The 25,915-nt window shown below is 41.7% G+C and overlaps 1 protein-coding gene across 3 annotated transcripts in view; it reads left to right on the top strand.

Annotated features, from left to right (window-relative positions):
* herc2 (HECT and RLD domain containing E3 ubiquitin protein ligase 2) overlaps positions 1-25,915 on the top strand; it is a 55,799-nt gene that overhangs the window by 25,047 nt on the left and 4,837 nt on the right. For 2 of the 3 annotated variants that reach the window (XM_065956123.1, XM_020632431.3), the window contains exons 46-87: positions 792-1,059; positions 1,197-1,339; positions 1,473-1,571; positions 2,179-2,347; positions 2,445-2,570; positions 2,697-2,805; positions 3,291-3,430; positions 3,519-3,709; positions 3,811-3,916; positions 4,167-4,258; positions 4,343-4,518; positions 4,839-4,950; positions 6,009-6,090; positions 6,175-6,409; positions 7,374-7,551; positions 7,788-7,869; positions 8,091-8,262; positions 8,353-8,497; positions 9,342-9,567; positions 10,703-10,874; positions 11,357-11,543; positions 12,168-12,311; positions 12,398-12,589; positions 13,330-13,483; positions 13,706-13,813; positions 13,903-14,034; positions 14,184-14,342; positions 14,714-14,832; positions 15,459-15,584; positions 15,705-15,860; positions 15,957-16,271; positions 17,750-17,964; positions 18,099-18,276; positions 18,473-18,634; positions 20,401-20,492; positions 20,590-20,729; positions 20,822-21,009; positions 21,159-21,356; positions 21,469-21,552; positions 23,264-23,405; positions 23,519-23,713; positions 23,912-24,024. In XM_065956123.1, the coding sequence (XP_065812195.1) occupies positions 792-1,059; positions 1,197-1,339; positions 1,473-1,571; positions 2,179-2,347; positions 2,445-2,570; positions 2,697-2,805; positions 3,291-3,430; positions 3,519-3,709; positions 3,811-3,916; positions 4,167-4,258; positions 4,343-4,518; positions 4,839-4,950; positions 6,009-6,090; positions 6,175-6,409; positions 7,374-7,551; positions 7,788-7,869; positions 8,091-8,262; positions 8,353-8,497; positions 9,342-9,567; positions 10,703-10,874; positions 11,357-11,543; positions 12,168-12,311; positions 12,398-12,589; positions 13,330-13,483; positions 13,706-13,813; positions 13,903-14,034; positions 14,184-14,342; positions 14,714-14,832; positions 15,459-15,584; positions 15,705-15,860; positions 15,957-16,271; positions 17,750-17,964; positions 18,099-18,276; positions 18,473-18,634; positions 20,401-20,492; positions 20,590-20,729; positions 20,822-21,009; positions 21,159-21,356; positions 21,469-21,552; positions 23,264-23,405; positions 23,519-23,713; positions 23,912-24,024 (6,522 nt within the window). The remainder of the gene's footprint in view (positions 1-791; positions 1,060-1,196; positions 1,340-1,472; positions 1,572-2,178; positions 2,348-2,444; positions 2,571-2,696; positions 2,806-3,290; positions 3,431-3,518; positions 3,710-3,810; positions 3,917-4,166; positions 4,259-4,342; positions 4,519-4,838; positions 4,951-6,008; positions 6,091-6,174; positions 6,410-7,373; positions 7,552-7,787; positions 7,870-8,090; positions 8,263-8,352; positions 8,498-9,341; positions 9,568-10,702; positions 10,875-11,356; positions 11,544-12,167; positions 12,312-12,397; positions 12,590-13,329; positions 13,484-13,705; positions 13,814-13,902; positions 14,035-14,183; positions 14,343-14,713; positions 14,833-15,458; positions 15,585-15,704; positions 15,861-15,956; positions 16,272-17,749; positions 17,965-18,098; positions 18,277-18,472; positions 18,635-20,400; positions 20,493-20,589; positions 20,730-20,821; positions 21,010-21,158; positions 21,357-21,468; positions 21,553-23,263; positions 23,406-23,518; positions 23,714-23,911; positions 24,025-25,915) is intronic. The other variant, XM_065956124.1, reaches the window with a different exon arrangement.

The following is a 25,915-nucleotide window of genomic DNA, read 5'->3' as shown; positions in this document are numbered from 1 at the left end:
AATCAGAAAACACTAGTCACAATTACAATTGAGCGTTTTTTTGTAACATGGTTGAGCAAGGGATCACAGCATCTGTGGGTAAACAATGTCAAATTTGTTTGCAGAGTGTGGCCAATGTTAGCAGTGCTAGCACCACCAGCCTTCAGTACTCATTGCCGGTTAACGTCCACATGGCAAGGCTGGCTTCACATTGCTTTGGTGAAGTTCTTAGATACCGGTTTAACTGGACACAGCCCTACATACAACTTTATCTATTTATATTTTCTAGATCAAAATACTGCCCTACCACCCCGCATTATGAGATGTCATCCATTCACTGTGTTGGTTTATATCTGGGTAGTAGAGCATTGTGGCATTATGCGAGCAGCCATTAGCCGGAGCTACAACCCCAGCTGGTGATGGGCAGCTACATGAAAGCATACACCATTTTGTACTGTAGTTGCAGGACTGAATTGATAAAATTATTCATAATTAGTTGAACCAACTAGTAATGATGGTGCCCAGTAGTGAGGGTGTTGACGACTAATCATTTAGTCATCTAGTCACACTCATCCGTATTGAAAACCTGGACCCTGCTCTTCTTTAAACATCAGGGTCAAAATGACTTAAAGGTTCTGAACATTAATCATTAGTCATTTTGACTTCATATTAGATAAAAATGAGGCTACATTTGGCAACACCAGATTCTCTTTTAACAAGTGTCAGTGCTAATGCTTCTTATATTAGAGCTAGTACATTTAGCTTGACCTCAGTGCCACATGTTTTATTTTTGTTGTTGTGTGAATACACAGGCTGCAGCTTTGGCAGTGTGTCAGTTTCTCGCTGTGGAATCTGCACACCCGTCCTCTCCGCTGTTTGAGGAGAGCAGCTCCAGCGAGGCCACCACACCTGTCACCGTACAACATGTTCGACCACCAAAACAGAAGAAACAGAAGACCTCACCTGTCCCTCCTTTACCCATAGTCCTCCAGCTCATGGAGATGGGCTTCCCTAGAAAGAACATTGAGTTTGCCTTGAAGTCGCTGTCTGGAACAACAGGCAGTGCCTCTGGTGTCCCAGGTATGATTTCACATGACACTGTACCCAAACATTTGAATGCTCTTGTTAAAAATAGCATGTCTGCTATATTTGGGTCAATGTGTGATTTTATATTTTGAGATGTACTTGTGGAGAGTAATTGAGCATATGTACACCAGGTGTTGAGGCTCTGGTGGGCTGGCTCCTGGACCATCCAGACATTCATGTCACTGAGCTGTCAGATGTCGACACTGTGTCTGATGAATTCTCTGATGAGGAGGTGCTGGAGGAGCTGGAGGAGGCCGAGCCGACATTCCCTGTGGTACATTACTTTCTCTTAAAATTTCTGCTACTTGATGATGCACTGCATTAATCATTCAGCCAGTCAAATCCATGATCCCAGAACATGAATATTAACAGCTGTTTTATAATTCCATGTCTCTGTGTGACATTAGCCTCCAGGTGCAGTCGTGACTGAAAGCCAGACGTTTAAGAAGAGATCAGATTTCCAGAGCAACGATGATTATGCTGTCTATATCAGAGAGAACATTCAGGTGAGACCAGCAACATTTAAAACAATATTTTCTAAAACTGCTTCAGAAGGTCATATCAGGATGCAAAATTAAATCCTGCCAAATGCAAACAGATTTTCCATTTGGCTGGAAACTCGGCATGCTGTGTGCAAGATTGGGGTGAATGTTGGTACTAAAATAGTCATGTTATTAGAAAAACATGCTGAAACAAATGCTTACATGACACACATGCAATTTATTATATTGACCGGTTAAAAATGAATGCTTAGCGGGTTGGACCTGGTTCATATAAACATATTTTAGGGCATTATGACCAAAATTTGCACAACATTTAACAAAGTTAGACCGTCCTTTATTTGAAGAGTAAAGAACACTAACAAAAAATTACAGCAGGCTCTTCTTTATGGGCATCCTTTTTTACGTTGAATGCTCTGATGGGGTCTATTTTTCTCCACAGAATATATTTCAGACATTACGTCCTGTTCTGCTGCGTAGGCTGAAGCATTCTACTGAAAGAAATGCAAAACTTTTTGTAGTGATTTGTTAAGAACCTTAAATAGGTTTAAGTTTTAAAAAAAGTAGCTGGATTCCCCAAGACAGATTTTCTCAAGCTGAACTTACTTTTCAGGTGGGGATGATGGTGAAATGCTGCAGAACGTATGAGGAAGTGTATGATGGAGATGTTGGGAAAGTGATCAAGCTGGACAGAGATGGACTTCATGACTTAAATGTGCAGTGTGACTGGCAGCAGAAAGGAGGAACATACTGGGTGCGCTACATCCACATTGAACTACTAGGTAAGCTTCAATCACAACCCCTATACCTGTAACATGAAGGGAGTAGTTTACAGCTAGTGATACAGTTTGTTTTAATCTTTTTTTTTTTCTCCCCAAGGTTTCCCACCACAAAGCTCTCCTTCCCATATAAAGATTGGTGACAAAGTGAGGGTGAAGCCAACAGTCACCACGCCAAAGTACAAATGGGGCTCAGTCACTCATAGGAGTGTCGGGTTTGTGAAAGGTAAGACTTGCACTTTACTCTTTAAATTGATGTTCTATTCATAAACTAAACAGATAACCCTATTTAAGAGGCTGAGGCTGGAATCCCCTGTCATCTGCACTAATGGAGCTGAACGGTTTGTTTTAGCTTTCAGTGCCAATGGAAAGGATGTGATAGTAGACTTCCCCCAGCAGTCCCACTGGACCGGCCTGTTGTCTGAAATGGAACTGGTGCCCAGTGTTCACCCTGGAGTCAGGTAATAATAAGACATTTATTTTAGGTATGGAGACATTCTCATGATTTTTGTCAGTCCATTTTAGTATGTGAAGTATTTATTTTAAGGGACAGAGCACTTTAATGACCTTCGATATGAAAATTCAGAAATGAGCAACTACAGTACTACATAACAAATCTCTAGGCAATGCAAGTTTAATTATAAGGCAAATATTCACACACAGATTCATTGAAAGTGCTTCCCAAAGTTAAAAAGCGAGCATTAAGAACATAATGACTATAACAAAATATATTAAATACAAGCCTGAGAACACAGATTTTACTATCGAGAGATGGGTCTAAAAGGTTAAATATGAATGACTTTCTCTTATCCAACATTTAGTAACTTCCTTGGCTGACAGCACAGTTTATCTAGATGTGTTGCAGCTTTATTGCACATCACAGTCCTTTCTTTTGGGGCTCTGGTGCTAATCTTAATGTCTCAATACATCATTGCCTGTTCCACAGGTGTGATGGCTGTCAAATGTTCCCGATAAACGGCCCCAGATTCAAATGCAGAAACTGTGACGACTTCGACTTCTGTGAAAACTGTTTCAAGACTCGCAAACACAACACCAGACATTCCTTTGGCAGAATCAACGAGCCTGGTTAGTCTCTTTTCACACTGATCTAATTTGTTATATTTCTAAGCGCGTGCATGCAGGTAATCCTCTGATTCATCTCCCCTACAATCAGGCCAGTCCCCAGCATTCTGCGGCCGCTCAGGAAAACAGCTCAAGAAGCATCACAGCAGCCAGCGCGGGATGCTGATTGACGACTGGTCCAGAGCCGTCAAGAGCCTCAACGTGTCATCCTCAGTGAATCAGGCCTCACGGCTTATCGACTGCAGTGATCAGTGTTGGCAGTCCTCTGGATCGCAGGGAAAGGCACGAGATTGGATTTGCAAAAAAGCTGTCTTATGGTCTATTTAGTTTAGCTTCTTTAAAGTGCTTCACTTGACAGGTTTTTTCACTTTGCCCTCCTACAGCACTGGATTCGTCTCGAGCTCTTCCCAGACGTTCTGGTTCACAGGCTGAAGATGAATGTGGACCCTGCAGACAGCAGCTACATGCCCTCTCTAGTCGTGGTGTCAGGTGAGTTCAATTCAACTTGTGTTTCATTGAAATGTTGTTTCAGGTTTATTAGTATGAATGGATGAGTGCTGAAACTAAACATACAGTAATGAAGTGATGTAATGTAAACTTTCCATCAGACATTTACAATCTGTTTTTATAGTGTATAGTTTGTTGTTAAGGCAAGAGATACTATTTGAAAAACAGACCTTTTTTTCACGGTGTTAACTGTTTTCCATTAGCTTTAATAATGTGTTTTCTGAATTCACAGGTGGAAGTTCTTTAAACAACTTGATTGAGCTGAAAACCGTAAACATCAATCCCACAGACACCACCGTCCTTCTGCTCAGTGACTGCACTGAGGTATGATGTGTAGTGTTACAAATATCATCTTCTAGTCATCCCATAATATTTGATTTGTAATAACTTGAACAATGTTTCCTGCAGTATCACAGATACATCGAGGTCGCCATCAAGCAGTGTCGCAGTTCTGGGATAGACTGTAAGATTCATGGACTCGGCATTGTTGGACGGATCAGAGCAGAAGATGAAGACCTCGCCACAGTGCCTTTCTTGGCATCTGATAACGAGGAAGACGATGACGACAAAACGACCTCTGGGAGGTGAGACAGGCTAAGAAACCGTTGTTTGAGTGTAGGATTATTGCATTAGGAATGTCTGTGTGGTTGAAAATGTGTTGATCCTCTACTGCAAGCAAGGAATAACCTGGCAGAGTTTGATAATGCAGATTTGTATATACAGATGCATGGCTTATGAAAGATGCTTAAGCCACATTTGCAGCGTGTTTGATACAGTAGAGCTTTGCGTACTTGAATAGAACCCCCCCCCCCCACATCCATACTCACAATCAAAACAAGAACACTCAGATCATTGGTATTAATCCAGTACATTTTTTATTTTTATTTTCTTTGTGCCATGTTAGTCTTGCTCGGAAGAAGTCATCAGGTCTGGAGTCTTCAGCCACCATCAGGACCAAAGTGTTCGTCTGGGGTCTGAATGACAAAGATCAGCTCGGAGGACTAAAGGGTTCTAAGGTACAGCTTTTCTCTATATTTTCATCCACACTCGCCAATGGCTAAACTAGTCTTTGTTGTCCAACCATCACATCCACTCTTTAAAAGGGAAACGGGTTGTTTAAGAATGAATGTGAGTTTCAATTAATGTGAGTCTTCCACCTGTAAATACATTGAAATACTTACTTTTTTCAAACCTCAAATGGGGAGAATATTTTTTGTTGATGTGCATTGTTGTTTTGATCGTAAGCCCTCCTAATAGTGCCTCTTTATAGTTTAGACAAGCTGTACAAAAAAAGGTTTGGCAACAACATTTCCAATAGAAGCCAAATGCAAGACCCGATTATGCAATGTAGTCATGTATTTATGATGTTAAACTATATAAGCAGGGGAAAAAACACATAAAACTGAGGCTAAGTCATTCCAGTCTTCATTATAAAGGTGGAGGCTACATTCTTTGTGTAGAGGCTGATAATAACAAGTCTATCCACATCTGTTTGCTTCTTATAGCTAATGCGATGTGATGGCCAAAATCTAACACTCTCACACAATGAGGAACTGACACACTCACTTTGAAAGTGTATCAAACAGGCCAATAACTGTAGTAGTTAGATAATTGTTAGTTCAGTATTTTACCTTTTGAAAATGTAAAGTTTGGGCGCATGTATATCAGTGGTTAAATCTTGCGTCCCAGTTACCGAGGCCCTCAAAGACGTAAACCAAGGTTTAACCATCAGCCATTTTCCATCCACTTCAGCCACTCTCTCATCCCTGTTTCTGACCCGATCCACTGTCCTGTCCTCTCAATAAAGGCATGAAGAGCCTGAAAGAATAATCCATTAAAAAAAGTATAAAGTAGCATATAATGGTAATGCAGCTCTTCTTTAGGGAAGGTACTGTTACTTCCATCTAGCGACTACTGAACAATGCTCCCTGGTTTCATTGTCTGTATTGTGATTATTTAAAATGATTTCCTTTGTTGAGGATTTGTCAAACACTTTTGAGACTTCCTGGGAACCTGTGCGAGACGCTCAGAAGCTGCTGCCTCCTCTAATCCCTTTTTGTTTGTACCGCCACAGATCAAGGTGCCCTCCTTCTCTGAAACTCTCTCTGCACTCAATGTGGTTCAAGTAGCCGGTGGCTCCAAAAGCCTATTTGCAGGTGAGTGATGGAAAAGAAATTGGAGTCAATGTACTTCTTTAATGTGCGTGTGTGGTGTTTGTAACTGTTCTGCTGCTGTTGCAGTGACGGTGGAGGGGAAGATTTACGCATGTGGAGAGGCCACTAATGGCAGGTTAGGCCTGGGTCTATCCAGTGGGACCATCCCGATCCCTCGTCAGATCACCGCACTCAGTAACTACGTGGTGAAGAAGGTCGCTGTGCACTCTGGTGGGCGCCACGCCATGGCTCTGACTGTGGACGGGAAGGTGTTCTCGTGGGGAGAGGGAGATGACGGCAAACTGGGACACTTCAGCAGAATGTATGTTTACTCGCAAAAACACTGCACATGTATCCTGGAGACAGCTACAGGGTTACATCATGACTTTTTTCTCTGTTTAGATATTGTCACTTCTCCAAATAAGTTGTCAAACAGGAAGCTTCGAGTTTGATAACTAACTAAACACCTCATGTTTTTAGTTACGCCTTTTAGTTTTTAGCGACTTTCTAGTCAGTAGTTTTGTAATAACTGTTGAATTTCTCTTATGCTTAAAGTCCTACATTCATTCATTTATTTATTTAACCTTTATTTATACTAGAGTGATCATAGAGGGGTGATCCCACATTTATGACACCACATTTATGACATCAAGTCAGTTATTATATAAATGCAACATTTATTTTTTATGATGTAATGAGTTATTTTGATAAAGTTAGCTAGAACTAGAAAATAAAAACAGTTGGCCGCACTGACTTCAAACTGTAACTAATAACCACGTTTGATATTTACGATCTGAGTGTGTGGGGAAACCCAGAGGACAGCCGAGCACGCACTCTGTCGAAGTCTCCTGGAAAAAAAACGAATACATTTTTACTCAACTCCATCAGGCTCTGTGAGATTACAGCTCATATTTACTCTGTCGCATAGTTTATAGTGTTTATTATTTCTTTTGAGGGGAATTTTCAGTAAAAGTAGTCAAAAAAACAATGATCGCCAATTCTTCCTGTCTGTGTAGTCTTTCGCATTTGACTCAGAGATTAAGTGAGATTTCCAGTTATTAGAGGAAGGAGTCTGGTTGTTGGTGAATAGAATCTGTTAGTGTGTGGTGTGCTGTTTGGGGTCCCTAACATTTTAACATCTGGTAAGGCGTCAGTGTGGGTCAGACTTTAAATGTCCTAATGGTAGAAGTTTATTGGTATAAAGTCTTAGCTGTAAGGGTGATGTAGTGTTGCACGCAGCTTTAAGATACAAACTGGATTTAAGATAATTATGTTTGTTATCGTAGGAACTGTGACAAGCCTCGTTTGATTGAGGCGCTGAAGACAAAGCGTATCCGTGACATCGCCTGTGGCAGCTCTCACAGTGCAGCCATCACCTCCAGTGGGGAGCTCTACAGCTGGGGTTTAGGGGAATATGGCCGCCTCGGACACGGGGACAATACCACTCAGCTGAGGCCTAAACTGGTATGTGTGCATATCTCATCCTTTCTTTACTTTACACAGACACTGACTAATAGAAGTAAGAAGAATGTTGTTTTTTATCAGCTGATGTAGAGAAAGAAAAATTCCACATCTGTTAACTTGCTGTGACATGTGTAGTGCTAGTGTCCTCTTAATGATGTTTCACTGCTTTTAAGCCAATGATACTATTGAATATGATACATAATCATGAACTCTTGCTTGCTGTGTCTGTCATTTAGGTGAAAGTGCTGCTGGGACACCGTGTTATCCAGGTGGCTTGTGGGAGCAGGGATGCTCAAACTCTCGCGCTCACTGATGAAGGTATGTTGAAAAAGTATTCTCTGGCATTAAAGAGAATTTAGTTTTGAGCAAATATCGATGTAAATGGTACAAAATACACACTTTTCAAGTAAAGACACCTTATCTAGAAAGACCAGTACTTTTAACCACTAAGACTTTCTTTTCAAAACTCATTTTAATGTTCTAGTGATGCCTTGATTCCTCTGTTTCTAGTTGGTCATATTTGTGTCTGTTTCTGGCAGGGTTGGTGTTCTCGTGGGGTGATGGGGACTTTGGGAAGCTGGGTCGTGGAGGCAGCGAGGGCTGCAACATCCCACAGAACATTGAGAGGTTGAACGGGCAGGGCGTCTGCCAGATTGAATGTGGAGCTCAGTTCTCTTTGGCCCTGACTAAATCTGGAGTTGTGTGGACCTGGTAAGATAAATAAACAATGACGGTTCCATACTAAACCATTCCTCTTTTTTGTTTTCCAATGATTGTTAACTGTTTATGTTTTTTAAACAGGGGCAAAGGCGACTATTTCCGATTGGGCCATGGCACTGATGTCCATGTTCGGAAACCTCAGATGGTGGAGGGGCTGAGGGGGAAAAAGATAGTCCATGTTGCTGTTGGAGCTCTGCACTGTTTGGCTGTTACAGAAACAGGACAGGTTTGTACTGACCTCCACCAGCAGTGTGTAATGAAGCGGAGCACGTCGCTCAGGCACTCTGCCCATTTACTGCCATGGCTCTGTTCCAGTTGTGTGACTTCCTTCCCCTCCCAATGTATTCTATTTATTGACTCTCACTCCACTTTTCAGACACCCCTGACCTTTGATGTTACACACCGTATCTGGTCCTATATATTAGCTTCCCTCAGAGAAAGTTTCATAATGTCAGCACATTACTTCTAATGATGAGAGGCAGCTACTCAAAGTTTGACCACTTTAAAAGGTTATTCATTAAGAGCTTAAAGCAGTGAGGAGGTCTCAAGTGGCTTTTACTTAAGTTCCAAACACAGGAAGTCTTACAAATATCCATACAGCAATAAATCTGAGACCTGATTCATGTGATGCAATGATCAAATCACTGGTGCTAAATACCAGTATTTTAATATAAAAAACAGATTTCCAGTATGACTCACCATGTCACTACTGCATGACTCCTCATGGTGGCGCTAATGATATAGAGGTTTATTGGCCAAAGAAGAAGTTGACAGCATGATGTTGGACAGCGCTGAAAAGAAGTTAGAGGATGAATCCTGCACTTTAACTTTTTTTTAGAGGCGTTTTGCTTTAATGTAATGTGATATGTATGTGTATCTAAAATTCATTCATTATTGTTGTCCTGGACCCGTGTATTTCATATCCTCTTGTCTTGTATTGTATCTTAAGTTAGCCTGCGGTTCTCACCCCTAGTCCTACACATTTCAGAACATTTACCAACGTTATCCTGAATACTTTAATACTTCTATGTTTAAACAGCACTAATCAGGGTCTTGTTTTTCTTTGTCAGGTGTATGCATGGGGGGACAATGACCACGGCCAGCAGGGGAACGGCACCACCACAGTGAACAGGAAGCCAACCCTGGTGCAGGGTCTGGAGGGACAGAAGATCACTCGAGTGGCCTGTGGCTCCTCCCACAGCGTGGCCTGGACCACTGTGGACGTGACCACGCCCTCCGTTCACGAGCCAGTGCTTTTCCAGACAGCCAGGGACTCCCTCGGAGCGTCATACTTAGGTAATCCCGCCTTTTCTTCCTACAGTTAAAACGGTACCACCAACCCATTACATGTTCTACTCACCTACATGAAGACTTCCATTTAAATTCACACATATGTTGTATACAGATTGCCCAAAAGGGGGAGCTGTTCTGACTACAACATATTCGAGTCTGGCCTGCATTTGTCTAACTTCTCAAAGTAAAATCTTAAAATAGATAAAAAGCCTTCTTAGTCACATTTAGGAATGATTATCAAACTTCGTAAGGTCATGATGAAAAAGAAAATGTCATTAATGATGAAAATTATTTACAAACTAATAGTCAAACAGTGAGACGAGAGAATTATGTCAGAAAGGATTTACTCCACTTTCCCTTAAAAAGATGTGGGAATGAAACGTCTTAACAGTTTACAGTTTATTTAGAAGAACTATGTAACAAATTGGTTACTAAGAACCTGTCCTCTGAATCTCAAGTTAAGCTTGAAACATGCATATGTTTCTCGAGTTATCGTATTAGAGCTGCTTTGAAAGGTTACTCTCAACTTTTTGTAATTCAGAAAAACCATAATGATGAATGTATTTTTTTGTGCACTTTAGAAACTTATAACTTATAAATAAATTGTCTCTTTACAGAATCATAGTATTTTATTGTGTTTAACCAGTTATTTATACTAATGCACACATTTTACAATCACAATATTGACTTCAGTGGAATTTGACAAACATAACAGACAGAACATTCCCAGAAAGAAATACCAAATCCCACTAGCTCTTTCCTTGGTGCATTTCTTTGGAGTTTGATAAATATTGTTCCAGTTCTGCACAGGACAACCTGTAGTTAAGGACAGCACTTTCTGCACACGTCAGCTGAATGAAAGAAAAACTTAGATTAGTAGTGCTCATTTCCTGCACAGTTGCAGAAGGTAATTCTGTGTGTGTCTCGAGATCGTAAATATTCTACCTCTCCAAACGGCTGCAGCCCCTCTTTTTTTCTTCTCTGTTTTGTTTGTTTTGTATTTTTTCGAGAGGTTCAACTTGAACTGAAGGGCTGAGTCGGCTGGCGCTGCAGCTGAGTGATGATGTCTGGAGCTGTTTAAGGGATCTTCCCATCGGTGACTGTGTGTGTCTTTTTGTGTTGGTGTTGTTCTGCACAGGCGTCCAGTCAGACAGTGACTCATCAGCAGTGAGTAACAAGATGAACGGGCAGAGCAGTGTGAAGCCCAATCGACCATCGCTGGCCAAGATTCTGCTCAGTCTGGACGGCAACTTGGCCAAACAACAGGCTCTGTCTCATGTTCTGTCAGCTCTACAGATCATGTATGCAAGGTATGTTGTTCACACGGATTAAAATGAAGTCTCTTGGAGGATCAGAAGAAATCAGCACCCTCTGGGGTTGACATACAGTATAAAGACATGGGACATCACTTTAGCTTTGTTGATAGAGCAGGTTCCCCATGTACAGACGCTGCAGTCCTCCTTGCACTAGTTACAGGTTCAACTTTAGATCCTGACACTTTCTTGCTCCATGTCTTCCAGCACTCTTTCCCCACATTTCCTGTCACTCATTTTTTTTTAGGTTTTTTGGAGTTACAAGCCAAAAAAAGACTGAATAATATTTATTTGTAAGCTTTGATATCGTTGGATTTGTTTTAAAACCATACATTTATTTTAATGATCGGTAATATCGAGAAAGTACCAAAGTATCCCACATTTTAACAACCTTCTTGTCTAAACTTTTAGTAACTTAATCAGCAAGCTTGAAATTGTTATTAGTCTTACTGTTGACACGACATGTTGTGTTTCCTCAGGGATGCAGTGGCCGGTGCTCTGATGCCAGCCAGTATGATCCTGCCAGCAGAGTGTCCTTCCAGCTCACCCGTTCCCCCGTCAGACTCCTCGTCCTCGTCCAGCGTGAGTGATGAAGAAGGTCCTCCTGTCCTGCCTGAAGCGGAGGAACGAGTCAGCCCAAATCCCTGGCAAGACAAGAAAGGGGAGGTGGGTAAAATAGATTTAGTTTGATTTGAATTTATAAACACAAGCCACGTCCATGCAAAAGTTTGGGTCAGGAAAGTGCTGCCTCCACTGCATTTTGTGCTGATCTACACTAAATCTTATCCAGAGTGCATCTTTTTTTCCCCCTCATATTGACCAGGTGTATAAATGCAACCTTCAGGAAACTATATTTGGGTCCAACTAGGGAACACAGGACTTTGATAACAATAACAATGTGAAAAATAACCGTAACCGTAATATACTACAAATACGGTACATAGAAAGGAGTTTTTGTGATAATATTTGATTAATTTAAACTTTAAACTTTAATGTAAGTACAAAAAGCTTCTGTTTGCATTTTTAAAACCTAAATATCTTTATTGTAAATCTCAAGGTTTCAATGCATTCCTGAATGATTAATCACACAAGATATTAAACATCTTACATTTGATTCTCCAGATATTAAGAATGAGCTTCCAGCTAATACATTCTTTGAACTTCTCAGAATAGAAATAACATTTCAGCTTGAATAAAGTAATGAAATAAGCTATTACAAAAAAATATCTAAAGCTGTGTCATTGACTGTTTCTCATTGTTCTTTGTTATTTGTGTTGTGTGTGTGATCAGGCTCCTTCATCAGATGAAGCGGTCACCCCGTCGTCAGCTATAACTCCCTCTGCCTCTGGTGCCTCGTCTCGTCCTTTCATCCCCGTCACTGATGACCCCGGAGCAGCCAGCATCATCGCTGAAACCATGACCAAGACCAAAGAGGTGAGGCAACCAAGCGTGTGTGTTTGGACAGCTATTAACCCACACTGTGTGACGCTAACTCAACCATTTCCTCTGTTCATCTTCAGGACTCTGAGAGCCAGAGTAAAGTGGTCGGTCCAGAGCCTCAGTACCTCGATGAGTTCACAAGTCTGCTCATACCCGATGATACTCGTGTGATGGTCGACCTGCTCAAGCTGGCCGTGTCCTTTCGCTCCGGAGATAAGGGCAAGGAGGTTCTGTCTGCAGTGCTGTCTGGCATGGGTACAGCTTATCCACAGGTGTTTAAGTCTTTCCTTTTCTTGTGATTAACCTTAAAACAGACAGACCGCCCACAAACGACAGCAGGATGTTTTGTTGATCGTGTAGAGTTTGAAAGAGTAGTGTGGTGACAACACATCAACAGTAGAGGGCAGCTTCTATCTGGCTGTATGTCATTGTTTCTTTAATTGTCTTAGAAATGATCTTAAATGAAAACTGTACTTGGTAAAGCTGTGCTTGCATACCTTGAATATCCTCTAGGTTTTACAAATTAACGAGTTATGAAACATTTAAAGTTACTGCGTAAAATACATCAGTATATATAAATAGCTAATAAAGACTCTGTATTTTTTATTTCAGATGAAAAGGTCTAAAGAATTTGCACTATGCTCATTAAAGTTGTTCAAGTTTCTATATTCAGAATGATTTCAAGTCCAAATGTTTGAGTTGTTTTAGCAAAATCTGATGAAAAACATTGGATTGATGCATTTGTGATCAATCCAACAATAAATGAAAATTTAATACACAAACTTTAATGAATTCATTTTAATAAATTATTTTTATTTATTTAGTGACATATCCGTTGAGTTTAGGGTGTACAGCTTTTGTTGAAATTGAGCTTATATACCTAAAACATTGATAAAAAATAAAATTAAGCCAAAGAAAAACAATGTTGGAGGCACCGGTGCAACATTTAGAATTCAAGTTAAAACTGGTGATGTTGTAATATTTGACACTTTTACATCTCTGTAATGTGCAGGTTGCTGACATGCTGCTGGAGTTGTGTGTCACCGAGTTGGAGGATGTCGCCACTGACTCGCAGAGCGGCCGTCTGTCCTCTCAGCCAGTTGTTGTGGAGAGCAGCCATCCGTACACAGATGACACCTCTACCAGTGGTACTGTGAAGATCCCAGGTACGCAGCACAGATGGAGGGATTTTTAGTTTCAAGCAAAAGAAAATATGATCAGTAGTCTATTTATATAGTCCCATACTGTTACCACTAAAACCCTGTTAATATATGTTGAGATTAAACACTGTTCAAAGTTTATCTTTGTTTTCCATATCTATATTGTCTTATTGTCCAGCCCTTCTTTGTAGGACTTTTTTGAAAGACACAGCTTTTCTGCTTCTGTAGGTGCTGAGGGTCTAAGGATAGAGTTTGACCGTCAGTGTTCAACTGAGAGACGCCACGACCCGTTGACTATCATGGATGGAGCCAATAGGATTGTCTCTGTCAGATCAGGTAATGAGAGTAAGACGGTGAAAAAAAACTCTATGACTATAAACCAATCAACAATAAATAAATGTGGCTGTGTGACTTCTGTGCTTTAGGTCGGGAGTGGTCTGACTGGTCCAGTGAGCTCAGGATCCCAGGAGATGAACTCAAATGGAAATTCACCAGTGACGGCTCTGTGAACGGCTGGGGCTGGCGCTTCACTGTCTACCCCATCATGCCTGCTGCTGGTAAGCTGCACCAAACACATCTCCAGAATCAGTGTCTTCAGAGGTTAAACCACACACACCAGTTACCTTTAGCATTCATGCCATTTGACAGGGTATGTTTCTGTAGTAATACTAAGCTTGTGACCCTGTGTCCTCTTGTCTTTCCTCAGGTCCCAAAGACTTGCTGTCTGATCGCTGTATCCTTTCCTGCCCCTCCATGGACCTGGTCACTTGTCTTCTGGATTTCAGGCTCAACTTTGCCTCCAACAGAAGCATTGTGCCTCGCCTTGCTGCTTCCCTAGCTGCTTGTGCTCAGCTCAGCGCTCTAGGTACAGTATGATAGACCTGATACACCATGCATATATCATTCCAATTTCTAAATATAAGTAGGTCATATATTAACTGAACGTTTTCTGGGAAATGGCAGAGGACTATTGCTCGATTGTCCATCAGATAGCGGCAGCACCAAATAGCTGATGGATGAGTGTTGAAACAGATTGATGATTGTGATAGAAATGAGGTGGGAAAAAGAGTTGAAACTGCTTTATATAAACCAGACTATGATATAGTTACGGAGAGCTATTAATGACAGCTCGCCATGCAGCAGATATGTAGGTCAGTGGAAAGTAGTTATTGTGTCAGAGAAAAATTATTGTTACTGACACGTGTCTTTTATAATTGAAATATTTCTTTGGTGCAGCTGCTGGACACAGGATGTGGGCTCTGCAGAGACTACGGAAGCTCCTGACCACAGAGTTTGGTCAGTCCATCAACATAAACAGGTTGCTAGGCGACAACGAAGGCGAGGCTCGCTCTATGGTGAGAACAGTGTGATTGCACAAATGAAAACTGCTGAATTCAGATATTTACTGTTTACTGTCTGAGCTCCTCCACCGGCACACTCCCACCCGCACTCTCAGGTCTGCCAATGCAAACCTCCTGTCCCCCCCCCCCCCCTTCTCCATTGCCTCTCCCACCCTCTGGAACGCACTCCCCAAAAAACATTAGAGATTCCCCCACACTCACTTCCTTCAAGAAATCCCTCAAAACTCACCTCTTCAACATTGCCTACAACCACTAACTCTCATCCTCCCTTTATTATTATTTTATTTCTTCCTTGTACTGTCCTCATTGTCGTTGTGTTCTGTTTTTGTTGTTATTCATTTTCAAAGCGTCTTTGAGTATCTCGAAAAGTGCTATATAACACTAATTTATTATTATTATTATTATTATTTCATGCAATGATAGTTAATGGAGTAATTGCTGAGGATCATTTAATCCTTAATGGAGTATATCCTTGCTGATTTATATTTATATATATATATATATATATTGCACTATTTGGTTTAACATGTTATTTCCGAACATAAGTATACAGAAAAAATGAGCAGAGCCAAACCACTCAGGTTTATATTTTTAATGGAAGGTTATGTGTTTTCCTACAGAGTTTCACAGGCAGTGCACTGGCCGCCCTTGTGAAGGGGCTTCCTGAGGCTCTGCAGAGGCAGTACGAGTATGAGGACCCCATCGTCAGGGGAGGCAAGCAGCTGCTTCACAGTCCATTTTTCAAGGTATGCTTATAATAGTTTCCTCATCATCAAATTGGCACAACAGGTTAAGGTTTTATTGGGTTTTTTTTTATTGAGGATTAGAAGTTTTGTCTCCGAGACTCATTTGAACATTTTGGTCAGGTCTTGGTTGCTCTCGCCTGCGACCTTGAGCTCGATACTTTACCCTGCTGTGCTGAAACACATAAGTGGGCCTGGTTCCGCCGATACTGCACCGCTTCCAGAGTCGCTGTGGCTTTAGACAAGAGAACTTCTCTACCGAGACCCTTCCTGGACGAGGTGAGTGAGTCTGGCTGTTGTGGCCTTGACTTTCCTTTGTTACACCTGAACCTGAGAATGTTTTTAATCCCTTCATCACTCGTAAAAACTTTACAGGTAACGAAGAAAATCCGTGAGCTTATGGCTGATCATGAGAGCATGAACGGCCTCCACGAGAGTCACGACTTGTTTAGGCGCGAGCACGACGAGCAGCTCGTTCAGTGGATGAACAGAAGACCGGACGACTGGACCCTCTCGGCTGGAGGGAGCGGCACCATCTACGGCTGGGGCCACAACCACAGAGGACAGCTGGGAGGCATCGAGGGGGCAAAGGTCAAAGTGCCCACTCCCACAGAGACGCTCGCCACACTGCGTCCGGTTCAGCTTATCGGTGGGGAGCAGACTCTGTTTGCTGTCACTGCTGATGGAAAGGTATGTCCACATTTCAGCTAAAACTCTTTTTTTTTTTTATTCTTGTGTTACGTCTCTGTAGCACTCACATTGGCTGTAACACTCTGTATTCATATATTAATATTGATATGACTGTTAGATGCTCTGCTGTCTGTGTTCTGCTTACTGTGACTAACATGCTTTACATTAAAGTTACTGTTTATAACTATGCATCTGTAGTTCCCTTTCAACTAGCTATCTGGCTAATGTTGGCATATTTACAGTGATGTTTATAGTACACATTGAAACAGAAAAATTAACTGGATAAAAAAGATTCAGAATATTAGCCTATTCATAATAATCATGGAAAGTTGGTTTGTAATCAAATGTATTACGGTAATTCTCAGAGCCATGTATGCCATAAAGTCTATCCATTATCCTGTTTGGGGTTGTTGGGGCTGGAGCCGATCCCAGCTGTCATTGGGTGACATAAACCCATTCCCACCCAAACACCTACAGGTAATCTAGAGCAGTGATTCTTAACCATGGGGCCGCGGTCCTTAATTGGTCCGTGAGCGCCACCTAGAGGGCCGCAAAAAACTTCGAGTTTTGCACCTGTGGGCCGCGGGACTGCAGTGTTTCCAACACATACTATGCCCCATGCATATTTCCGACCTGGTTTTATTTATATTTTCATTCATTCAAAAAATTGGTGCGTGCGAGAGAGAGAGAGAGCGCGAGCGGGGGAGAGAGAGCGAGTGCGTGCAGGCGTGTTCTTGGCTCCGTGCAGGAGGAGACGGGAACCAAGAGAGCGAGAGCGAGAGAGAGAGCGGAGTAGAGAGAGCACTTGCGAGTGTGTGCAGGAGTAGAACTTTTCAAAACGTGGATAAATTGAACAGATTGAAGTTGTTTGTTGCAAAAACAGAATTAATTTAGAGGGGAAAACACATTTGAAAGAAATACAAACCTAATATTAAAATATACCCTGAGATAAAGGTTAAAAAAAAGACAATTGTCTGCACCCCTCATTAATATCTTTTTGAAGATTACATTGTTTCATGTAATTTATTTAACAAGGTTTTACCTTGTTAAACTGTTAGCTTGTTAAACTGTAAGTGAACTGTAGTTATCAAACCAAGAATAAGATCAATTAAACCAATACAGTGTTAATATTTAAATGAGCATCGGGCCACTTTGTGCTGGAAAAGTTGGGCCCCGGGGTCAAAAAGGTTAAGAACCCCTGACCTAGAGGAACCAATTAACATAAAAGGCATGTCTTTGGACTGAGGGAGGAAGCCAGAGTACCTGTTGGGAACCCATGCAAGCACAGGGAGAACATTTAAACTCCACACAGAAAGTCTCTGTCTGACTGGGATTTGAACCTGAAACCTTCTTTCTGTTTAGTTGAAATGTTTAAATCAAATTGAATCTTGTGTTTTGACAATTGTAAAAACCCTCAGCAAATGAATGAGAAATAAAAATATAACACATAGTCTAATATTGTTTGTCTTTGTCCTCAGCTGTATGCAACAGGATATGGAGCTGGAGGCAGACTGGGTATCGGTGGCACAGAGTCCGTGGCCACACCTACTCTGCTGGAGTCCATTCAACATGTCTTTATCAGGAAAGTGGCGGTGAACTCTGGAGGGAAGCACTGCTTGGCTCTCTCTTCTGAGGGAGAAGTCTACTCGTGGGGAGAGGCTGAGGACGGGAAACTTGGCCATGGGAACAGAAGGTCTGAATTGAATCCAATACAATGATTCATTGCACTTTCACCGCTCACACATCGTTAACACAAACCCCTGTAGCTGTAACAATCATGATTAAAGCTTGTGTTCCTGGTCTACCTTTGACTCCTCCTGACTTTAGCCCCTGCGATCGTCCTCGAGTAATTGAGTCTCTGAGGGGAGTGGAAGTGGTGGATATCGCAGCCGGGGGGGCTCACAGCGCCTGCATCACCGCCAGCGGAGAGCTCTTCACCTGGGGCAAAGGTCGATACGGACGACTGGGCCATGGAGACAGCGAGGACCAGCTGAAACCCAAGCTGGTTAGTGATCAATAGGCCCTCACTTTAAAGTCAACACCAGGGTTTATAAGTGCACTGAAAAGGCTGTGTGTGTTTCAGCGACATGTGTTTTAGCCAGTGTTTGGACAGAAATCACACAGTTTACTCTGAATCACTCTGACAAGGTTTCCCAGATAATCACCGTGAGCTAGAGCTGATGTTAGCGTGTTATTTTCAGGTGGATGCACTGCAGGGTCACAGGGTCATTGATGTAGCCTGCGGGAGCGGGGATGCCCAGACTCTGTGTCTAACAGACGATGACATGGTCTGGTCCTGGGGAGATGGGGACTATGGCAAATTGGGCCGGGGAGGCAGTGACGGCTGCAAAATCCCCATGAAGGTAAGGCAATTTACTCAATGGTGTGCACTGGAGGTCACCCGAAACATCACCTAATAATTGAGACTTATTTAACCTAGTTATTTTATAAGGGAAGAGATCAGAAAATGCTGAAAAATACAAGCTAGCAACAGAGAGGCGGCTTTTTTCTTTTTTCTTTTAATACTTTTCATGCAAGTCTATTCAGCACTAATAGCTTTAAGTCCAGGGTTTTTAACAACTGTTTTCTTAGGTTCTTTTTGAAACAAAGTACCAGTATTTGATTTGGTAAATAGCCAGACTTAATCTATTAACAAGGCAACCAGATTTCCATTCTAAACCATGGTCACTCTTACATGAAGAAGTGGAGGATATTAATGCTACCAAGGTAGTTTTCTTGCAGGCTTTGCCTCTCACACCGCAGGGGGTCTCACAGAAGGTCTGCAAAAGCTTGTGGGATGGAGTAGCCAATATTTCCATCGTCCATCATTTTATTGTATTGTATTATATTGAGTTTTAACCTGACATGGTGAACAGTGAGGCTAATCAACTTCTGCTAAAATGACTCGGAAATATTATTTTTTTTAAAAAGCCCCTATACACTGAAGGAAACCTTTTGTGGTTAGAAGAGTTTGGGGATTTTAACACCTACTTCCATTTTTTGTTACCATTTTGCTGATTTCTAGGATCATGAAAACAAAACTAATCGAGATTAAATGTAGAGTCACATGCATTGTTCGTTGCAGCTTGTAAACACAAAATTCTAAATGCCCCCCACCCCCCACCTCGTCTCTTCATCACCAGAAGAGCACTGCCACAACGTACACTGTAAGCTACCTGAGAATATCACTTCTGTTGAAATGGAAAAGCAGATCATTTAGCAAGCTAGCACAAGCTAACCGCTGGTGTTTGGCACTGCTCTGTCCGACAGAAATCCGGCCGAGCCACATGAGTCCGTGGGGGGCCAACGCAAATTTCAGCCTCCTTGTGGAACAAGCTTTATCCACGTGGCGATTATATATTTACTCACGTAGCTGCCATGTCCATGTACACAATAATCGCCGGTTTGAATGGCGTCCAATCGTTGAATTGTATCCACTCCCGACACTTACCTGTGTGCTGTCATTGCCTGGGGGAAACACATCACTCCTGGCCTAGAAACGACCAGTATAAACTAAATCAGGCAGAGGACAGGGTCTCTGCGTCACACATGTATGGAGACCAACAAGTGATGATTAGCAGATGATGAGGGGCATGACTTTTGTATGAGTCTGTTTTATTGCTTTAGGAAAAAGCTTCTGACTATAAAATATTATTGTGCCGCATGCATTTTGGACTCCTTTCAATCAAATAATAGATGATGAGAATAGATTATGATTTTTACCATAATCGAGCAGCCCTAGTTGTTGGATGCCTCAGCTTGGCTTTTAGACTAATAACACAGAGAAACTAATAGCCTGGTTCTTTCCAGAGTTCAACTAAAACGTTAGGTAGAAGTTCTGGTAGGATTATTTTTTATTACAGACAGAATAATAGAAATGTGTTTTTTCAGGTACACTAAGCTTCGTATTTAAAATCACCCAAACAGAAAATAACAACTTGCTCATCATGGATTCATACAGAAATGACAAGAATCTGAGTATCAAATACTGTGTTCCTGATATATGATTCAGACGCTGGCGACATTACAGAACGTCACACAGTGTGAGTGTGTTCAGACTCCTGACTCCAGATCCTTTTTTTTTTTTTTTAAGCAGAAGACTGATAAATATGTTTTTTTTTGTTTTTAGATTGATTCTCTCACCGGCCTTGGAGTTGTCAAAGTAGAGTGTGGCTCTCAATTTTCTGTGGCTCTTACAAAGTCCGGAGCAGTCTACACATGGTACGTACAGAACAGTGCACAGGAGATGTGTCATGTATCACTGCTGCCGTTGGAGAAAAGGTGGCTCAGTTGTGTTTGTGTATCATGTCACTCTTAGGGGGAAAGGGGACTATCATCGGCTGGGCCATGGCTCTGATGACCACGTTCGCAGACCCAGACAGGTTCAGGGGCTACAGGGGAAGAAAGTCATTGCCATAGCAACAGGATCACTGCACTGTGTGTGCTGCACGGAGGATGGTAGGATTTAACAAGTTTTCATCTTTTTGTACTTATTACCCCCATGATGTAGTACATTTTCACAGAAAGCTTTGGTGTTGTGTTTGGCTCAGGAGAAGTGTACACTTGGGGAGACAACGATGAGGGCCAACTTGGAGATGGGACCACTAACGCCATCCAGAGGCCGCGGCTAGTTGCAGCACTGCAGGGCAAGAAAATCAACCGGGTGGCCTGTGGTTCTGCTCACACCCTCGCCTGGTCAACCAGCAAGCCCACAAATGCTGGGAAACTGCCTGCACAGGTACTGTATCCTCTTGTCATACTGTATATGTGTTGAAGAACTTGTTTGCCATTGATATGTTCCAGTAGGTGGCGGTAAAGCTTTGCACTATTGCAGACCTGAAAATAACCATGCTGTGAATGTCTTACTCTCTGTGTGGTGTGTTAAAGGTTCCAATGGAGTACAACCACCTGCAGGAGATCCCCATCATGGCCCTGAGGAACAGGCTGCTGCTTCTGCATCACATCTCAGAGCTCTTCTGCCCCTGTATCCCCATGTTTGACCTGGAGGGTCGGCTGGGTCAGACGGGCCACGGACCCTCAGTGGGCTTCGACACTCTCAGGGGTATCCTCATCTCCCAGGGCAAAGTGAGATAGCATTATGATCCCAGAAAAGTACTCCAACAACAGTTTTTATTTCTGCGTTTCATTTTTTGTCAGGTTTTTCTCTTGGTAACATGTTTTTTTTGTGTGTGAACAGGAAGCAGCTTTCAGGAAGGTGGTTCAAGCCACGATGGTGAGGGACAGACAGCATGGACCTGTGGTGGAGCTCAACAGGATACAGGTACTGAAGGAAATACTTGCTACATACTAGAGCCTGTCTGATGTGTGATTTTTAAAACGATGAAAAATGGCAAAATAGATTTTACATGGGGGAAATGTTTGTGGTTTCTCGCATTGCGTCTGATGTAGTGAAATTTGGTGCTGATATGAAAGTGTACGTATTTGGTTTTTCTGCATCTAAATGACCTGAAATCTGGACTTTACTTCAAGGTTTGTGCTGGGACATGAAAACACGATGAATAAATCAGCAGGCAATGCTATCTGCATTACATGTTCTATTAAAAAAAAGATTACATGCCACCACATTAGGCCTGTCCCTGTCTAAGGATTTACATAGTCGAACCTGATTCATTAGATTTTGCCTAGCGAAGACTGGCAGTCGTAAGTTTTATTGTTGTTATTTGCACTCATCGATGGATTTTCTTATTCGAGTTTAACCACATCATTAAACTATCTTTCTTCAGGACTTGGAATAACACTTATTCTATGACAGGACTTGATCCATCCTTTTTCTCATTCATTAAGTTTGCTTTAATGTGACTTTATAACGATATTACACATGTCCAATACAGCAGGCACACACACACTGACGGCCCAGTATGTTCAGGTCAGACCACCAACGAACAAACAATGTCTTTTAACTTACCATTTGAAGATTGACTGAACTCTCCTGATCATAAAATGCCACCAAAAAATGAGTCCCCACGATTTAAATTCAGTAAAATGTTTAATCTGAACACATTAGATCCATAACAATCCACTGAACTGTTCAAAACACTCCACTATTCCGCTCACCTTTTGATGACACTTTATTTCAGCCAATGAGAACCTTTGTTGAAAGGAGGGGCCGCTCACTGTTCTGACAGTCAATTGCACGTGACTGCTGATTACTGACATCTCAAGTTTTCAAAACATGGATCTGCTGCTTCTATCAATACTTTGTGGTTATTTCTTCATGTTCACACTAAGGAGAATGATTTAGAGTACGGGTGGTTTTAAGAACTGCATTTAAAGTATCAATATGGTGAAATCCATACCATGAGCCATGAATTATTTGGAGAAAACAAGCAGATCTATGTAAAATTAAATATTAAACACCCCCATATAGCTGGAATGGGATGATCCTTGTGCTCGACGAAGAGACTGGCAGTCCACTGTGACTCTGACAAACTGATTGTTGAGTATTTGATTATGGGGTCAACCCTACACCACATATGTCTGTGAAAGTCCCATATCAAGCTAAAAAAGTCTGATGTAAGATATGTTGGACTGTACACAACACTCACATTCTGAAATTGTTAATCTGTTGCACACTCACTTTTGTCTCTCTTGAAGCCTCCTGCTCCCTCTTACTGTAATCTCCATCTCCTTCTCCCACTGTGAGGTTATGTTCCAGACAGGCTCCTGAGCATTACATGTGATGTCTTTCATAAGGGGATTTCTCCTGGTGTATGTGTGTGTGTGTGATCTGTGCTCCAGCTTGTCTGCAGGGCTTCCTGGACTGCGCTCTAGACTTTACTCCACATAAAGTTTAGTCTGGGCCACTGCCCGCCACACAAGCACACCTCCCCCCGTGTGGCTCTGCTTGTATTGAAGCTGTCATATCCAGTAGCTCATGCATATCAGTACTTCCTCTCTCTCTAAAAAGAGTTTTTTAAGCACAGATCAAACTTAAATCTCTTTGTCCATCCCTCTTTTTCCTTCCCCTGCAGGTGAAGCGGTCTCGAAGTAAAGGGGGCCTAGCAGGTCCTGATGGAACCAAGTCTGTGTTTGGTCAGATGTGTGCCAAAATGAGTTCGTTCAGCCCAGATAGTCTCCTGCTCCCTCATCGAGTGTGGAAGGTCAAATTTGTGGGTATGTGTTGCACTTCCATGTCTACACCCAAACCCTATGTAGTAAGATATTTTTTGAAGAGCAGCTAATTATGTGAACATTTCCTCACTCTGGATGTTTTTTTTTTTCCTCAGGAGAGTCGGTGGATGACTGTGGCGGAGGCTACAGCGAGTCTATTGCTGAGATGTGCGAGGAGCTGCAGAATGCCCTCACCCCGCTGCTTATCGTCACCCCCAACGGTCGGGACGATTCAGGCGCTAACAGGGACTGTTTCCTGCTAAACCCCGCCGCCAAGTCCCCTCTTCACATGAGCATGTTCCGCTTCCTAGGTATAATCCAGTTAATCTCCCATTCAGGTCTTCTTTTGTGTTAATCCTTGACAAGCAAACACTGAAAATACGAGCGTCTATTTAAAAGTTTCTAATGTGAGCTTCCTGTTTTAGGATGCAGGTTTGTTGCACAGCACAGTGACAGTATTGTTCTTGTTTGATCAGCGGGTAATGCCCTCTATCTTCCTGTGTCTGCAGGAGTCCTCCTGGGTATTGCAATCCGGACCGGAAGCCCTCTGAGTTTGAATCTGGCAGAGCCGGTGTGGAAACAGCTCGCAGGCATGAACCTGACCATCGCTGACCTCAGTGAGGTACGCACACAGCCTTGTTCTCTTGTCAACACACAGGCTGCTCAGTGTGTATCCAGTACACACACGAGATGGTTGATGAAGTGTGACAATATACACCGGGCTGCATGCTAAAAACGCTGATATGAATGGATTTGTTCTAAATAGATTTTAGAGAACTTTCTTTTCAAGTTATTTTAAGTGAAAGAAGAAGATTCACAAGTGCTCCATACCTGTCATAAAAATCATAAACCGATTAATCTGCCTTTCTCCACAGTGGTAAAAAAGACAGGGGAATTGGGTTGCCTCAATGTGAAACAACAACAAACTCAAACACACATACTCTGGGGCACATGCAGAAAAGATGAATCAGTGCTGGGATGCTTAAGATGAGCTCTTCCTTAATGTGCATCCATTGACGTTTTTCAGATTTTTACCTGGTCTGACCTGCACATACCGGTTTTTGGCTGACACAGAATTTCCGTCTTAAATTTAACAGCACAAAACAAATTATTCTTGGAACTTTACTGTAATGGAAATAGCGTTTATGTTCCTAATCAAACACTGACTGGTAAGTAACTGTTTATTACAATAAGCCTAAATAGCTGCACCAGATAGATAACCATCTCTCATCTCACTTAAAGTAATCTCCAATAGAACATTTAAAGTGTCAAACCCTTTATTACTTTTATTATTAAGTCTTGTGTTACTGTTCAGAGAAACATCCTCAGTTACACTTGACAGTCCAGCCTGTCCTCCTGTAGAATATTCTTTAGTCTATTTCAAACCGTCTCACAAAACAGACTTCTCTTGTTATGACAAAAACAACAAACTCTACAATAAGTTCTGCTTCCAGAGATGTTTTCTACTTTGTCTTACTGGAACTAAGAATTTCATTTCTTAAAATTGTCTTACATTAAAAGCGAGGATCAGTGTAATTGGCACCAGCACTTCTTATTATCAACAGTTTCTCATTTAGCTTGGTGCCTTATCTTATAATGTTTAAACATAACCCGTACTCAAGGTATGATGTTTGACCCCAGGCTGCCTTTTCATGCTCAGGTTACTTAGATACATTTTGTTATATTAAGATGAGATCAGGTCTTTCCCTTTATTGCTTTTGTGAGATATTTTTAAATCAAATGAGGTTTTGCAGTTTAAAGAAAAAGTACACTGCTGTTTGTCATCTTATATATCATCAGCAGCTGACACATACATCAACATAGAAGCGAAGCGAAGGAAAGTTGCCATATACATTTTTTTTTAACTATTACCGGTAATATTGTTTGTCCACATAAAAAGAGAGGAAGACAGTCCTCTCAAGTCGCTGCCACAGTGCCTGTGGTGAATTGTTTGCATTAGTTAAACTGCTCTTAGTAGTCATGCATTTATAAGTTAAGAGTTTAAAGCAGGACAAGATCTGTTAGATTGAAGCACAGCATATATTTGAGAAAAAAGGAAGACAAAGTATAAAGAAGACTATTTTCCCAGGCTTAATTACATCTCCTATCAACTGACCCCTAACAGCCTGAGGATTTGGCCAAGTTCAGAGGTGAATACCTCAAACAGAGTAACATTTCAACATCCAAAGTTAAAGCTGGTGCCTGATCAGTAGGTGTACACATGAATAAGGTTGTTTAGCTGTTTATCGCAGTAGGGACTACCCTCAGGGTAAATGGAAGACCATTTGAGCTGTGACATTCACATAGAGAGGTTATATGAACCAGTTGAACTTTTATATTTCATACTTAGAATATATTGTAACAGAAAGAGGCATAAGCCTTCCTCCTGAGCCTACTCATCAACAGGTCACATTTGTCATATTGAGACTTGTTTTAGTTTAATTGAAGTTTGTGCAGTTAGGAGAGATTTTTGATGCAGACTTAAAGCCTTAAAAGAAATATAACAGAAAAGT

This window comes from Labrus bergylta, chromosome 6, assembly GCF_963930695.1.
Source record: "Labrus bergylta chromosome 6, fLabBer1.1, whole genome shotgun sequence".
Lineage (NCBI taxonomy): Eukaryota > Metazoa > Chordata > Actinopteri > Labriformes > Labridae > Labrus > Labrus bergylta.
Note: the sequence above shows the minus strand (reverse complement) of the source record. Positions and strands in the feature narration are given on the sequence as shown.